Source organism: Quercus lobata, chromosome 1, assembly GCF_001633185.2.
Source record: "Quercus lobata isolate SW786 chromosome 1, ValleyOak3.0 Primary Assembly, whole genome shotgun sequence".
NCBI classification, from domain to species: Eukaryota; Viridiplantae; Streptophyta; class Magnoliopsida; order Fagales; family Fagaceae; genus Quercus; species Quercus lobata.
In genome coordinates this window covers 6,077,952-6,095,278 of record NC_044904.1, presented here as the reverse complement: position 1 = coordinate 6,095,278, position 17,327 = coordinate 6,077,952, and the positions used below count along the sequence as shown (strand labels likewise).

The window sequence follows — 17,327 nt, the reverse complement described above, 5'->3', positions numbered from 1 at the left end:
TTGGACTGGGGACAGATCACGTGTTGAATCGTCGTTCCCCACAGACGGCACCAAACTGATGATGAACTGATCGTCAGTTTATTATGATCGTCCAGATGGAAGCCGTCCCTCACCAAACCAATCTTCTGCAATCCGTGGACAAAAGAAAGGAAGCAGTTCGCCGGCGCTGTGCCTGCAAAAAGGTCTCCGATGCCAAAGTCAGAAAGATTGATAAAGGAGAGCAATGAGAATAGTGTGCTAGAGTATTTTCTTACCCCACCCCTTTTGGGGTTCAGTCTTTATATATGTGTGCTTGCAGGTGATTTCTTCTAGCCGTTGGTGGAGTCTTGATGGAGGCTTTAATCTTGCCTGATAACGCCCTTGCTGGGTGTTAATGATGAGCTGCCATTCCCAACGGTCTGAAGGTTGATTAATGTCTTGTAACGGTTCCGCGAAGAGTGGGAACGAGTGTTCAGGTCTTTGAGCGACGACCTTTTCCCTCTGGATGGTTTTAGTAAGGTCATCCCTATCCTGCATTGTATGGACGATTACCATTTTGGTCGAGCGTATCACATAGCATAGGAGGTAATCATCAGAGACTGCTCAAGCAACCCCATCGGGGCTCTAAGCAAACCCCTCCCATCAGACTTTTCTGCCAAGGTGATTGAGGCATTTGCCCTTCCCCAGGGAGTCCTTTTCACTTCAGAGATGCAGATTTCTCGTGCCATCTTTGAGTCAGACACTTTATCAGTGATTCAAGCTCTAACCTCAGGAGACTTAGGTGGTGAGGTTGGTCATATCCTTCATGATATCAAGTCTTCTTCGCACTCCTCTTGTTATTCCTTCATGCACTTGAAAAGGGACGGCAACAGAGAGCTCATGCATTAGTCAAGGAAGCTAAACTCTCGGGCCAAACTCAGATATAGAAGGGTGTCACTCCCCCTCCCATTCATCAGATTCTTAGGAGAAGAAGAAGAAAAAGAAATTTGGTAAATAGAACAGAAATCAAGATTCGGAAAAAGAGGATGACAATGAGCAACGACAATGAATAAAGCAGGGAACGAAAGGAGGGAGAGGGATGAATCGATCGAACGAGGAATGGGATTCACTTGCAATCCTTAATTGCCAATGGAGTCTAAGGGACGATTCGGCTTTGTTTGTACCAGTTGAAGACAAAGAACTCACGTAAAACGGGACCACTGACTCTTGAAGACGAAGACTATTCGTAACAGCATGAAGAAATAGTAAAAGGGATTTTTTTATTATTGTATTTTTTTTAGTTGGACTTGAAAGTTGAGAGGGACTTGCATGGGAAAGTGAGAAAGTCATAAGAGCATCTGTATTAAGAGCTGTACAACTATTTTAACTCACCAAAATACAAAAATCACTCCTACAATAATGGAGTTAAAGATATTTTTTTTAGCTTCATTCTACGGTGCACATTTATTTAAATGTGCCCTGTAGCCCAAAGATTAAAAAAAAAAAAAAAAAAAAATTTATTTGTATTCACACTATGGTTGTGTGTGAATGTGATGTTTATAATAGATATTTTATTTTATTGTAGTAAATATTTTATTTTATTATGATATTTATATTATTTTATTATATTTATAGTTAAAATAGATCTATTATAATATATATATATAGGTAAAATAAATAAAATAATTTTTTATAATGACAGAGAATTAAACTTTTAGCTCAATAGATCCTATAAGTAATTTAAGTGGTGGGTAGTAGCATCTTCCGAGTCATGATTGAGGAATTTAATGAGTTTTATCCGGTCCTTTTTCCTATTCTTGTCTTGACCGTAAAATACATTCACAAATCACAACTCAACTATTCATTCATTTTTTTTTTTTTTCTAAACAAAAAAAGGGGGGGGGTTGGGGTGGGTTCCGCTCAGCAATAGCATTTTGACCCGACAAAGCACCTTTTTTTTTTACCAGGAACATCGTTCTGACGACGGGGTGGAATGGTACTCGTAGGTGATTTATGGAATTTTCCAAATGGTTTCGACAATTTCTTCTATAAATTCTGGCTCTGGCCTGCAATTGCAAGTTAACCCACAATTATTATTTTTTTTTAAATTTTTTTATAAAAAGAATAGAAGTTAGCGATCATAAAATAAAAATAAATGAGCTACGAAAAATGGAATGAAATAAAAGCTGTGATAAATCAACCCACCCAATTCTCCACTTTATTTGCTTTCTTTTTTTGCAGGCGCCACTCCACTTATTCACTTTTTGCTTTTTTTTTTTTTTTTTGCAACCACCCACTCATTCAATTTTCTCATGCCCTTGACCTTTTTGCTTTTTTCTGGCACGTGGATGGGGAAAGAAAAATGCTAAAAACACATTTCTTTACACAATTTTTGTCACAATTATTTTACAGTTCTGTGTTTTTGTAAGGTGTAATATGAATTATGATCAAAATAGTTTATTTTAAGTATTTTAATCTTAAACTTTGTGAGCTTTAGCTAGCTCAATTGGTAAAAATTATTGTTATTGAATAAGGTACTTAAGATTGAATCCCACTCAATCTACACAAAATGAAATTCACTAATGTCTAAACATAATAAAATAATAAATATCAGAATATATATTAACTATTAAATTAACATTTAATGTTATGAGACAAAAGATACCTTAGTTTGCCACACCTCAAAAAACGCATCTTTAGCTCACTTCATCTCACCTAATTAAAGATAACATTAAGTTGTAAGAAATATCATGTTCTCATGGAAAAGTGTTCGTCACCCCAAGAACTATTAACTTTAAAACCCTTCCTTCAAATATTAAGGGTCTATTTGAATATAGCTGAAAATTGAAAACTGAAAATTGAAAATATTATAGCAAAATAATTTTTAAATGTGTAAATAGTATCATAGGACCCATTTTTAATATATATTTTTTAATAAAGTGGTTGTGGGTCCGTGAACAATGCATGAATAGTGCACAATGTCTCATGCACCGTGTAATCCACATGCATGAACAGTGCAGGTTACTGTTCATGTGCTAAAATAAAAATAAAAAATGAAGAAGGCTGAAACGCAGACACAAAACGCTCTACGTTTCAACTATCCAAACCGCACCTAAATGTGTGTTTGAATACCACTTATTTTGCTAAAAACTGAAAATTTATTACTGAAAATACTGTAACAAAATATTTTTTATTGCTACAAATTACTATTCACCCATTTTTAACTCTTGGCTGGTCCATGAACAGTGTCATGGACTAGCCAAAAAAAAAAAAAAATGCAAAGAAACAAATGCAAACGAAACTATTGGAAACAAATGCAGCCTAAGAAAGATATGAAAAACAACTTCAATGATGGATCCAAATAAGAAGAATTAAAAACTTGCAAATATAACTGTTTTGAAATTTTTGTTTTGGTCCAACAAAGACGAGTGTTGCCTAAGATACCTTTTGTTGGTGATGGGGCGACACCATGCCACCTACTATATATAACAAAAAATACTGTAACAAACTGGGGGAAATAAGGTTTTTTTTTTTTTTCAAAAAGACCAAAAAAAAAAGAAAGCACAATTGTATTCTATTAGCAAGCAACAACAATAACACGAACACGTCCCAATAGAAAATCATCTTAAAGTGATCCAATCAAAAATCAAAAGGAAACAAGAATAAAACCAATCAAGAATTAAAGTGAGACAAAAAGGCCTCGAGCCATTGATGGAATATATATTTGTTGGGGCACATATTCAGCATAAGAAAATGTTTAATAGCTAGAGCGATCCTACTGGGCACTTATAGTCTATATATGGATCCCAGCTCAACTGAGAGTGACACCTTTGAGTTTATCCACTCTCAACTGTTGATATTCTACACCGGCTGCCTGATATATATTAATAATAAAATCAAAATCCTCGTTTCCATAGTTCATACTTGATAGGTCATAACCTACATCGATCATACGTTTTTTCATCACCTATTTAGGTCATAACCTAAATCAAAACCCTTCATAACCTATATATGAAAGGTTTTATTAATGTATGTGCATTAATAAATCATTTTAGAACATCTTTTATGAAAAAAATGAAAAAGTGACTAACTTTTTAACAGTTTTTTTCAATTCTTAATATAAAATTTTTTTCTAAAATCGATAGTTAATATATTTCTTAAGGGCAAACATTAACTAGACCAATATAAAAAAATAAACAGTGACCAAATTTGTTGCACGCAAATAATTTTACATAGTTTTATACACACTTAAAATAGAAACTAGGATTATGATTTCAAGTCATGAATCACGATTTCATTTGCTTTTAAAAATGTTTGTCAAACTGTAGAAAATAATTTGCTTGTAGTAAACACTCATCAAATTTCAATGAACAAGGGGCCCTTGATTGAATGCACTAGGTGAAGATATACATGTCACTAGTAATTCTTATAACAACCATTTTTTATTTGAATGATAAGATAAAGTAACGTCCACTTTGGAAAACAACAAACAAGTAAATAAGGGTAGGGCATCCTAGCTCCCCAAGTTGGTAGATAACTAAATATTAGTATAAACTAAAGTCTTGTTGAGTTAGCAGAAACTCTAACACTAAATTGTTAAATAAAGACTAAACAAGAGAGCTTTTATTTAAAACTTAACTCTTTAAATTACAACACTTTACAAGCACTAATGCTTGACTCCTATACACTGACACTAGTGCACTGCAAACATGGCACTTACTCACCAAATGCACTTGCACACACCTCACTTCTAGACACCTACACACACTAGCTCTTGACTCTATTTCACTCTACACACTTGCTACCTATGGCACACACTTCACCACCTCATACAACTTCACACATCTCTCATTTGGTGCTTTATGACACACTTAACTTCACAAGTCTCTCACTCACCTCATTACATCTATTTATACCAGATGTATGTTGGTTAGGAAACCAACTTGAAGCTTCTAGCTTTTTCCTTTTTATCGGCATTAAATTAATGTATTTCTCTAACCTTCTAGACACCTTATAAATTTGTGGTTGAAATTCACTAGTGTAGGGAAGCTTCTAAAGAAAATATGAAAACTATTTTAGAGATAATTCCGGAAAGAGAGCAAGAGAGAAATGTCCGGAATTAGAGAAAATTTTCTAGAAAGAGAGAGAGACTGTGTGAGAAGTTCTAGAAGTTTCTAGAGATATCTCATAGAGAAATCCGGAAAGAGCATCACGGAAAAATTTCCGGAATGCAAGAGAATTTTTTAGAGAATGAGAGAGAGGTGGTGCTTGATTTTAACAAGTCTCAAATTAATGATCCCAAAGACCTCGACACTAACAATAATTAATGAAAATGAAGGAACCAATTAATCTTGAAGCAAAAGTCCAAGTCACACGAATTCTAATAAATGCCTCAAATTATTAAGATACAAACCCAAACATTGACAATGATATTAGGACAATCCGGTCTCACCGACACTAAGCATTGATAATTGAAAAACACAACTTGTAATCAAAACAACTCATTTGCAGCCAGTTTAGAAGAGAACCTTCTTCTCCAACTTTGACTTTACTTTCATTGATTTACTTAATTTGAGTTTAGTTTACTCTAAGGTAACAGAAATAATATAAAATGCTTTTTTAATAAATCATTTTAGAAATATTTTGATATTTCTTTTATAAAAAATATAGAAAGTCATCAAATAATTTAATTTTTTTTAATTTAATTTTAATTTATTATAAAAAGTTTTTAACATATTTCTTAAATTTTTTTTTTTTTGACTTTCTAAACTAATACTTTTAACTGATTGAAGAATACAATGAGTTAATGGATATCTAGAATATTATAAGATCCACAAGCATGAATAATTTTGATGATTATAGCTCTTAGGGAATTTTTAAATAAACCATTTTAGAAAAATTTTGATGCCTTTCTCATGAAAAAAAAAAAAAAAGTTGTCAAAAAAAATCAGTTTTTTTTCTTTCATAAAAAGTTTTTAAAAATATTTCCTAAACTAATACTCTTAACTCAGTGAAAAATGAAATGAATTAATAGATATCTAGAATATTATTGACTACCCAGGAGTGAGCACAGCAATAATATAGGAGCATAAACAATGATAAAATAGTTGATAAAGAAGATAATAGCAAAATAGATATAGTCAAAAATAGATTAAAACAGGGTATGGAATATAAAACTGAAACAAATAAAATCTTACTTGAAAATACTTCTGTCTTTGATTATACTTGAAAACAAACTGTCTTTCTTACAAGCTTTGAAAATAAGAGCTGTCTGAAGAGTTACAAGATTACAAAGTAAAATCTGTAAAGGGTTACAAGATTGTCTGTCTGGAAAGGTAAGGCTACAAGATTACAAAAGAAAATAAAGTACAAAAGTCTTTCAAAGGGAGAGTACAAAAGTCTTTCGGGGAAAAGGAGAGCTATAAAATCTTTCTGAGGGAGAGGGCTATCTTGGACCTTGGAATGGAAACTTAAAATTTGGACCTAGAATTTTGGACCTAAGTTTTGGACCTGTCTTCTGTCTTCGAAGTCTGTCTATTTATAGATAAAGTGAACCATGGTAAGTCTTCAAAAGTATCCTGAGTTAAGTAGAGTGAACTCAAGTTAATCTGTCTGTAGAATCTTGAACAGTAAAAGTCTATCTGTCGGTATCTGTCGGTAGAATCTTGAACAGTAAAAGTCTTTCTGTCGGTATCTGTCAGTAGAATCTTGAACAGTAAAGGTCTATCTGTCGGTATTTGTCAGTAGAATCTTGAACAGTAAAAGTCTATCTGGCAGTCTGTCCGGGTACGCATGCTGGTGAACAGTATCTTTTCTGTCTGTGAGAATCTGCGTACTAACAATATTCTGCTAAAATATCTTTCTGGATTTATCTTTTGATCTCTTGTCTTCTTTTTGTATCTATCTGTCTCTTGTCTTCTTTTTGTCTCCTTCTGTCACATGAGTCCTGTAGTTTGGAGAGGATGAAGGAGGATTTCATCTGTCTGTATCTAATCTGGCGCAAGGCGCAGTGTCTATCTTGTCTGTTAATTTGTCTATCCATTTGAATACACTGTCATTTCTGACCCTGTATTCTGAAGGGATATTATCTCTATTGAGACGCCTTCATGCTTTAATTGAAATCTGTATTAAAGATTTCTATTTTTGGCAGGATTTGGTCTGAAATTTTAGCCTTAGAATGGCTATCTTGCTTGCCAGGCAATTGACCGTTAATTTTAAAATTAACTATTTAAAGGTTATTATGAAATGGTAAAATATATGATGAGAAAGGACAAGAATAAACTAAAGTCATGAACCTATAGTACAAGACAAAGATCCTGGCAAAGGGATAGGGGAAATGATGGAAAGATGCATAGGAACAAAAGATACGTAGGAACAAAAGAAAGACTAGAATAGTCAACAAAAGTAGGAAATCTTTTATATATATATATATATACATATATATATATGTATATATATATATATATATACTTAAGTATATATGTACTTAAGTACTTTTGCTACTGGGTAGAACAGTATTATCTACCATTGTAGGAATCTCATCATCATCTATTACTAAGTCTGTCATTGTAGGAATCTCATCATCACTTTTATCTTTTGAGATGGAAATTTCTTTCAATAAGTGTATATCTTTGGGGAATGGAGGTAGGAGGAACTTAAAGAAAACTTCTGTCTTTAAAACATTAGTACATATTCCATTATCTGTCGTGAAGAAAGGGTAGATTAAAGCCAAAAAAGGATTTCCTAATATAACTTTAGAGGACAACTTATCTGTTAAGAAGAAAGGTGTTCTGAACTTGATTCCATTATTATATATGTATGCCTTAGTTAGTTTATTACTTATTTTAAGTCTATCACCATTAGCCTGAGTTAATCTGTATGTCGTTGATTCATAATACTTAGAGGGTATTAATCCTTCTTGTATGCAATTCATATCAGCACCTGAATCAACAAGGGCAATAACAGTTAATGAAAATTCTTTATGAATTATCAAAGTTATCTCTGTGTACCACTTCTGAAATATCATTCTGTCAATTATATTTAAAAATTCATCTTTATCATCTTCTTTATGAGAACTTTCACCAGTACAATTATGCCTGTCAAGAAGAGAGGAGTCTGTCAGAGGTTCATTACAATATTTAATTCTATCTTTTATGCTGATTACTTGTGCAGTTATCTGTTCAACCATGCCTTTTAATATGAAATTTTCTGATTTTAATTTTTTCAATTTATTTTTTAGGTTATTAATATCTATTTGTAGGTCTGTCACAGTTATAGGTTTATTGGGTTTAAATCTATCAGTAATTTCTGTAAAATTATAAGTTGACTTATAATCTTTTAGATCTATTTCAAATCTATCAGTTTCAGTTAAGGATTCTTTTAATTTAGATAAATAATCTTTTTTAGATTGTAGGTCTGGAAGTTTGTCTATCAAATCCATTATTATGTTTTCTTGTTTTGTTAAGACACATATTTTTAATTTTCTTTTACAATAACAATTATCAATATTATTACAGTTACATAATTGAACGTTTCCATCATGTGAAGAAACATCTATAGAGGAGGATGAAGTACTGTTACTATTATCTATCTGGTGAATTTCATTATCTGTTTCATCACTATCTGTCAGTTCTGTTATACGCATTAATTTATCCTTTAATTTTTTTGATATATCAAGTTTATTTATCTGTCTTTGAAAGTTACAGTATCTGCTAGTGTGTCCCTTTTTCCCACATTTGAAACAAGTAATGTCACTTTCCCTACGTCTATCATATTTCTTTCTTTTGGACTCTTCTTTCTTGTCTTTAGACTTACTTTTATAATATCTTCTATTATTTTTCTTATATCTATCATATCTATCACTTCTGTCATCTTTCTTTTCTTTTCTTCTTTTTCTAGAGGGAGCAATTAATGGATCAAAACCGTATTGCTCACAAAAAGTTCCTAGCTCTTTTTTAGCAAATCTTTTTTCTTTTTCTATCTGGTTTTTTAACCTTAAGTCATTACATAGCCATAAACCTGTTTTATTAATTGAAGATATTATGTCTCCATATGTTAGGCTAGGATAGTCTATAGTTCCGTCATTATTAACTATATCAAGTCTAACTTTCTGAGCAAAGAAATAGGGTAAACCAGCAATGAATTTTTCTTTCCAGTAGGACTGTTGGCAATCATTCCTACTTAAAACTTTTGAAATAAAAACATCTTTATACCATCTAAAATCTGAAAGTTGTGGACATCTTAAATTAATTAAAACATTTGAAGCTCTTTCTTTATATTGATTGGGATCACCAACAAAATGTTTAGTTATAGTAAAAATTAAAGTATTAACTGCATCTTGTGAAGGCTGTCTGTTTGTCATTATAACACTTCCATCTGTTTCTCTTTTAACAGCTGTCAATATTCCATTTCTGTCATCATTATTTAAATAATGATCCCACCAGCCTTTCAACTGGCCAGTAAAACCAGTGACTACTAAATGAGCTATCTGATGATCTTGTTTTCCATGATTTTTATAAACATTAGTGAGCAAAGTCATCTCATGTAAAAGGTTTATTATTTCATATTCTGACATTCCATCAATATTCCATTCATAAATTAAATCTGGCGAATAAGATGAATTAACATAAGTATGTCTTTCTTCAAATTGTAAATCAGGGGGAGTAGGTTTAGGATACCAATTCTTTCTGGGGTATAAGTCATCAATTCTTCCTTTTTTACGATCTTGTGATGAAGATGCTAAAATTAATTTATTAATTCGTAATTTATCTGTAAATTGTGATTCCAAATTATTTATATCTGTCAAATCTGTCAATTGATTGTCTTCTGATTCTTCATCCTCTGAAGAGTCAGTTCTTCCTTTTTTATTTAATGTTATAATATTCTTATTTTTTAATGGCTCCATATCCTTTGATGATTCTAATTTCATTAAGTCTAATTTTTTATTTATTTCATTAAGTAAATTATCAGTTTTCTCTGTCATGGGTTTCTTTAAAGGTGCTCTAAGGTGAGGAGGTATCTCATGAGGGATAAATAAAGGGGTATTAGACGTGTTTTCTTTTTTTATGGAAGTAGAAGGGGGTATAAGTCTGTCTTCTATCTCTTGTAGCTTTTGACCAATAGTTTTTAGATAAGTATTGGTGTAATTGTTCTGTTGAATTATACTATCTAGATTCTTATTATCATCACTTAGACTGGGTCTTTTAATAGGTGTAGCCAAAACTTGGACTCCACTATTTTGACTCAATATAATTGATTCAAATGGTGGATAAGTCTGATACACTTTCTCATGATTTTCTGTCTTTGTCCATGATAATATTTTCTCTATTACACTTATCTTTTTGTTATGATAGTCTAAAAAGTCAAAGAAACTAAAGTGTGTCTGTAAGTCTGTCATCATTTCAAAATACTTAGTTCTTAAATTGTTTCTTTCATGTTCATTATATTCTTCAAAAAATTGATTCTTTCTGTCATTATTTTCAGGTTTTAAATAATCATATTTTAGTAGTTCCTTATCTAAAACAAATTCTTTAGATAAAACATTAATTTGTCTATCATCTGTAAATCCTAATATATCTGTGTGGGTAGGAGAATCAGGTTGAGGTTGGGGCTGATAAAGAGGTTGGTGAACATTAGGGGTAGGTTGTGTGGTATCTGTCGGATAATAAGCTGGCTCTGTCTGAATAGGGGTTTTCCTAGTATTTATAGGGGGAAGGTGTATAACTGGAGGAAGATTTTGGGGAGGTAAAGGTCTGGAATCAGAGAAAGGTGTCCTAGAGGAAAAGGAGCTTCTAGGGGTAAACATCATTGGGGTCTTTTTGCCTGTAGAACTACTAGGTCTTATGAGACTATCAGTATGTCTGTCATTATTATTAAAAGAAATAATAACTGTACCATCTGTATTTTGGGCTATAAAGTCTGGTTCAGTGTTTTCTATTTTTGGTGTGGGGGCAATAGCTTCAAGTTGCCATCTTTCAGGAAGGGTTATATCTTTCCACTGTATTTGTTGAGGTACCCGCAATCTAGTATTCCGGGTTGAGGCTTGCATAAGGAGAGTCTGTCCTTTAGGGGAAGGATCAACTATGGATTGAGGGTCTAAAGTGGTTTTCATCAGTTTATAATAAATCCTATAAATAATAGCTAAGGGTTCTGAGCCTTCTTTCATGTAATAACCATTTGTTTTTACATTTAAAGTTAAAGCATCCATAATATTTCTGTCAGATAAGCTTAAAGCAAAGTTAGGATAACAATTAAAATATACTGGTCCTTTATGTAGGCTTGTTTCCATCATTCCAAGAAGTGAGTCATCAAATCTTAAATGTCTGTCATCTCTTAAGCAAAGTAAAACACTTGCATTTAAAGCTTCTCTTGTTAATGGTTTAACAGCTACTTGAACCAAACCAACATGTAAAAATGCATATTTCTGTCTGTGCCTGTCAATTGAATCTATTGAAAATAACTGAATTGTTTCATATTCATTAAATAAAGAGTAAGTTCTTTCAACAGTTTTTATGGTATAATCTGTCAAGAAAGATAATTTAGAAAAAGTAGTCTGTCTGTAGATTTTATCAGTTCTTTCAGTTGGTATATTCCATTTATTCCATTCTAATAAATTTCTGTCTATATCTCTCATGCTAAATTCTTCAGAATTAACTATCTTATCACTTTCCATGTTCAGATTAGTGTGTGCCTGCCCTAAGTGTGTCTTAGCAACAGATAATGAGCGACTAAACATATTCATTTTATCTCTAAACAATTAATAATTACTGGCGGAACTATTACTAACCACTGGTATCCTTGCTATCGGGACCACCTCCTCGGGAAACTCCATTACGGGACCACCCAAACAACGCCTGTCCGTCGGCTACAACAAAGGGGCTGACCAACGCGAAACTATGGTTTGCCAACGAGTCTCTAGGCTGACCAACGCTAACAAGGAGCAAGTAGTGGCTATGTAGTAATATAAGTTCCTAGTAACTTCTTAATTGCAAAGAAAATATTATTTTATTATATTTATAGTTAAAATAGATCTATTATAATATATATATAGGTAAAATAAATAAAATAATTTTTTATAATGACAGATAATTAAACTTTTAGCTCAATAGATCCTATAAGTAATTTAAGTGGTGGGTAGTAGCATCTTCCGAGTCATGATTGAGGAATTTAATGAGTTTTATCCGGTCCTTTTTCCTATTCTTGTCTTGACCGTAAAATACATTCACAAATCACAACTCAACTATTCATTCATTTTTTTTTTTTTTTTCTAAACAAAAAAAGGGGGGGGGTTGGGGTGGGTTCCGCTCAGCAATAGCATTTTGACCCGACAAAGCACCTTTTTTTTTGACCAGGAACATCGTTCTGACGACGGGGTGGAATGGTACTCGTAGGTGATTTATGGAATTTTCCAAATGGTTTCGACAATTTCTTCTATAAATTCTGGCTCTGGCCTGCAATTGCAAGTTAACCCACAATTATTATTTTTTTTAAAATTTTTTTATAAAAAGAATAGAAGTTAGCGATCATAAAATAAAAATAAATGAGCTACGAAAAATGGAATGAAATAAAAGCTGTGATAAATCAACCCACCCAATTCTCCACTTTATTTGCTTTCTTTTTTTGCAGGCGCCACTCCACTTATTCACTTTTTGCTTTTTTTTTTTTTTTTTGTTGCAACCACCCACTCATTCAATTTTCTCATTCACTTTTCTCATGCCCTTGACCTTTTTGCTTTTTTCTGGCACGTGGATGGGGAAAGAAAAATGCTAAAAACACATTTCTTTACACAATTTTTGTCACAATTATTTTACAGTTCTGTGTTTTTGTAAGGTGTAATATGAATTATGATCAAAATAGTTTATTTTAAGTATTTTAATCTTAAACTTTGTGAGCTTTAGCTAGATCAATTGGTAAAAATTATTGTTATTGAATAAGGTACTTAAGATTGAATCCCACTCAATCTACACAAAATGAAATTCACTAATGTCTAAACATAATAATAAAAAATGTTTATTATGAAGTGGATGCTATGAATTCAAACTATTGTATTTATAAAAGATTTTTACCTTTTACACTATTAAACTCACATTTTCTTTGTAAGCATAGTTACTAGTTAGTTAATAGGGAGTTTTAAACATTTGTAAAACCATCAAACAACTTTATACACAATTTATTGAAATGGTAGGTTATGAGTGGTAGATAATCACTTTACATGAACCTATCACTACCAACACTTATATATTTCATCTCTCACACCTTACACTTTAGCAAGTTGTAAAAAAAAAAAAATGTATCACTTTAACAAATTCAATCTCATTCACAAATTAATTAAAAACTAATCTATTTTGAATTTTGAAATTTTATAATTCTTTTTTTGTTAGGTGAATAGGGGAAGGGGACTTGGTGGATTCAAACCCGAATGCCAATGCGTCATAAGTGATGTAATAGCCATTTAGATATTTCTCGAACCCCTGAACTAACCACAACTCAGTGGTTGCCTTCACATAAATTTATGGGTACTTTTAGTTTGACTTGATATTGTTTATGTTTTGATAGGGATTGAGGCACCATAAGGCTACCACGTTCACATGTCTCTCACAATTTCTGTTTCTTCGACTTTATAACCTTAATAAATGGATGTGGGCTAAGTCTCCAACTTTCTTGGTCTACCAAAGGGGGCCGAGTCGTAAATGGCAGGTGACTAATTGACAAATGCAAAATAAATACTTATTTCAATGTCTTACACAAGATATAAACTCGTTTATATTATGTTGTTTTCAACGTTAAAATATATACAGTAGTTCGGATTAGCTTTTGATTTGGGAAAAAGGTTTAGCTTTAAAATATTTGGAGTTTTTAAGTTCTAATTATCCGATAACATGTATCTTATTTTATGTAATGTACATTATTCACTTAATTAGTTGAATTAAATAAGTTATATGTATTGTATATGACAAGAACTAATTTAATTATCTTACTGGTTGTTGAAATTAAATGCTCCAAATATGTTTTTATCCCATTTGTTTTTATAGTCATTAAAGCTTATTTAGTTATTCTTTTTTTTAAACAATTATTTATTTATATACCGTTTAACACTATTGTCAATTTCAATAAATAATTAAACAAATAAACCCTTTAGTAAAGGTTAATCTTTTTATTTATTTATTTTATTTTTAGTGAAGGTTAATTTAAACGCACAATAGTGCTGTATATATAATCAAAGAATATATGCCTTCAGAATAAGATTCCCTTCCATTCTCAAAAAAAAAAAAAAAAAAGGATTCCCTTCCTCTCTCTCTCTTTCTCTTTTTTATTTTATGGAATGCTTAATATCCAAAAAAAAAAAAAAATAATAATAATTTAGTTATTTTTTAGACATATATCGAAAATGAATAATGTGAGAGATACAAACTATTTTACAAAAAAATTTACAAACTGCTGACATGGTAAATGATTATTGAAAAATAAAAAACCAATAAAAGATTAACCACATCAGCATTTTGTAAAAATATTGTAAAATAATTTATATATACAGCATTATATTCACAATACTATCGCTTGGAAATTTGCTTGGTACTGTACATATGCATGTACTTCAATCTTATCTTGTCCAAACAAGCCTAGTTCTAAAACTACAAGATATCCATCTCAAAAAAATCAAAAACAAAACCTGCAATATGAAGGAAATAGGCAGAGAGGAACGTGGCTTTATTCTCCATTGATCTCATAAATGACTTTATTCACAGGGGAATCAAGATAAGCTCGCAATAATTTAAATCTTGGATATCATGGACAGTACACACCAGTCAATTTTTAGACTTACTTTAATACTTATTCCTAAAAAAAAAAAAAAAAAAACTAGGACATTGACCTAACAACTAGGACATTGTTTCTCAAAAAAAAAAAAAAAAAAAAAACAACTAGGACATTAAACCTGGATCTGAGGAGAGGGAAAACCCAGATCATGGTAGTCTTGGTTGCGGTGTTGCCGGACGTGATCTCACTACACTAGGTTGAGGGTGACAGTCTCGCAGCGGTCTTTGTTGTGAGAGAGAGAGAGAGATCTTGTATAAATTTTTTATTATGAAAAAAAGTAGTTTCTTTTTCTTTCAAAAATACAATTGAAAACAGAAAATGAAAAATGTGTGTTAATTTAAAAAGAAAAAAAACTATTTTGCACAATAAATTTTTAGAAAATTTTTTAAAACCTGTTTTGTTTTGTTTTTGTTTTTTATGAACAACATGAAGAATTTTTTAAAAACTGTTTTGTGAAAACAGGTGCCAAACAACATAACCATTAATGGGGACTTTTAAAACATGATTTTAGCTATGTCCCAGACACATAGTTTGTAATTATCACTGCGGCTAAAATGGAGATAAAAAGTCACTAAATCTAGTCAAAGATTGAAATAACATGGAAAAAAAGTTTCAATGTTTACCCACAAGCCATTCTTCTATGATTCTTTCTCCATCAATCAAGCCACAATATTCTGTTCCTTCTTAGTCTTCTTCCTCATTGACAATGCAGCACTGAAAAAATCATCCATGGCTTTGACAGAAGACCCTTTGAAACCTTCCTCATCTTTCATGGCATTCTTAATCATCTCCATCACTTCACAAGCTCTCCTTCTCATTTCATAGCCTTTCTTTGTCTCATTCATCACCAACTCAATTTTCTCAACTATATCTTCATGTCTAATCTCACAGCTCTTCCCTCTAGCTAACTCCACACAAACTCCCAACTCTTCCTCCAGCAACTTCACATTGAAAAATTGCTCTGCTGCCATAGGCCATCCAATAATGAGCACGCCTTGACTAAGCGCTTCAAGGACTGAATTCCACCCACAATGACTCAAAAATGTAGAAACAGACTTGTGAGACAAAATATCCACCTGGGGTGCCCAATTATGCACTAGTAACCCTCTTTTTGATCCCTTTATTCTCTCTTCAAATCCTTCTGGCAACCATTCGTTTGCTTTGAATTCTGAGTTCAAATCAAACCCAATTGGTGGCCTAACAACCCAAATGAAATTCTTGCCACTAGCCTCCAACCCCATAGCCAATTGCATCATCTGTGAGGCAGAGATGGTGTTCATTGAGCCAAAAGACACATAAAGAACAGAATTCAAAGGCTTTGTGTTAAGCCATTCAAGACAAAGCTCAGAACTAATACCATCTTCTTTGCCAGCACGAGCTTGCCTTTTTGTTGATAAAAGAACCGGCCCAATAGGCCAAACAGGCCGACCAAGTTTGCGCCTAAAGTACAACAATCCAACATGGTCAAACTCTTCCACAGTGTTAAACAAAATTCCATCAGATTTCACCCACTCTGGAAGATTCTTCTTTTGGTGAAAGATAGACCAAGGATCAGTACCATCAGCCTCTTTTATAGTTACTGCTAACTGTGAAACATGAATGCTTGAAGCTTCAGCAAAATCAGGCAAATAAAACAAATCAGAATCCACATACCTGTGAGGCAGGTTCATCCAGAGAGAATGGTAACAAGCCAAGCCGAACCCACCTGCACCACTAAATATTGCATGAAACACATTGAGCTCTTTAGCAACACTTGCAGTCCATCCAAAGAAAATGTCAGCAAGGATACAAAGTGGAGGGTTGCCTAGTTGTTCGGTGAGATTTTCAATGAGCTTCTTGAATGATGGCTTGAGAGAAACGCTAGCTTCCACGAGTTGGATGACTTGGTAGTAAGGAAGAGCGTCTGTGTTCTCAGTGTTGGGAGGGAGGCCATAGTCAGAGCTTGAGAAAGGGATTTCAAGGAGGTTAATGGTGGAATTTGGAGGGAGAGAGGACCTTAGCTTCTTGATGTTTAAGGGGGTATTGACCAAAGTTACAGTGTAGTTTTTGCTTTGTTCTATGTGGAGGGCTAAGGCTAGGAAAGGTATAATATGGCCTTGTGCCATGAATGGGAATAGCACTATGTTTTCCTCTCTCTGTGCCATTGCTCTAACAGTGTATCTGGTTCGGAGTAGTGTGCTTTTGAACCAAATTATGGGGGTTGTTGAAGTGGTCCTAAAGGTTTTTTGACATCAAAGGTGAAAAGAAAATAATTTGTCTGATTTTTAGTGATTTGTGGGTCTAGGTTGAAATTGAATAGTATGTCGTTAAGACACTTTTTATGGGGAGTAATGTTAGTACCATGGACAATGGACATGGACTCTTTCACATTTATTGTAATTTGGTAAGGTAATAATGTTCTGGATGACTCACAGTATCCTGATCCGCCCAAGTATTAATATCACACAACTCACAGTATAAAAAAGTCGGTAACTCTAGAATGCTGTGTGAAAGCTTTAAACTTTAAGAATAACACACAGTTAGGGGAAAAAATTGCCAAACAGACTATTTGTGGG

The 17,327-nt window shown here is 32.7% G+C and overlaps 1 protein-coding gene across 1 annotated transcript; it reads right to left on the bottom strand.

Annotated features, from left to right (window-relative positions):
- Window positions 1–15,277: 15,277 nt before the first annotated feature.
- On the bottom strand, window positions 15,278–17,035 carry LOC115976146 (UDP-glycosyltransferase 92A1-like). Its single transcript, XM_031097282.1, has one exon. The coding sequence runs from the start codon at window positions 16,914–16,916 to the stop codon at window positions 15,432–15,434; it is 1,485 nt and encodes a 494-aa protein (XP_030953142.1). The 5' UTR covers window positions 16,917–17,035; the 3' UTR covers window positions 15,278–15,431.
- Window positions 17,036–17,327: the final 292 nt, after the last annotated feature.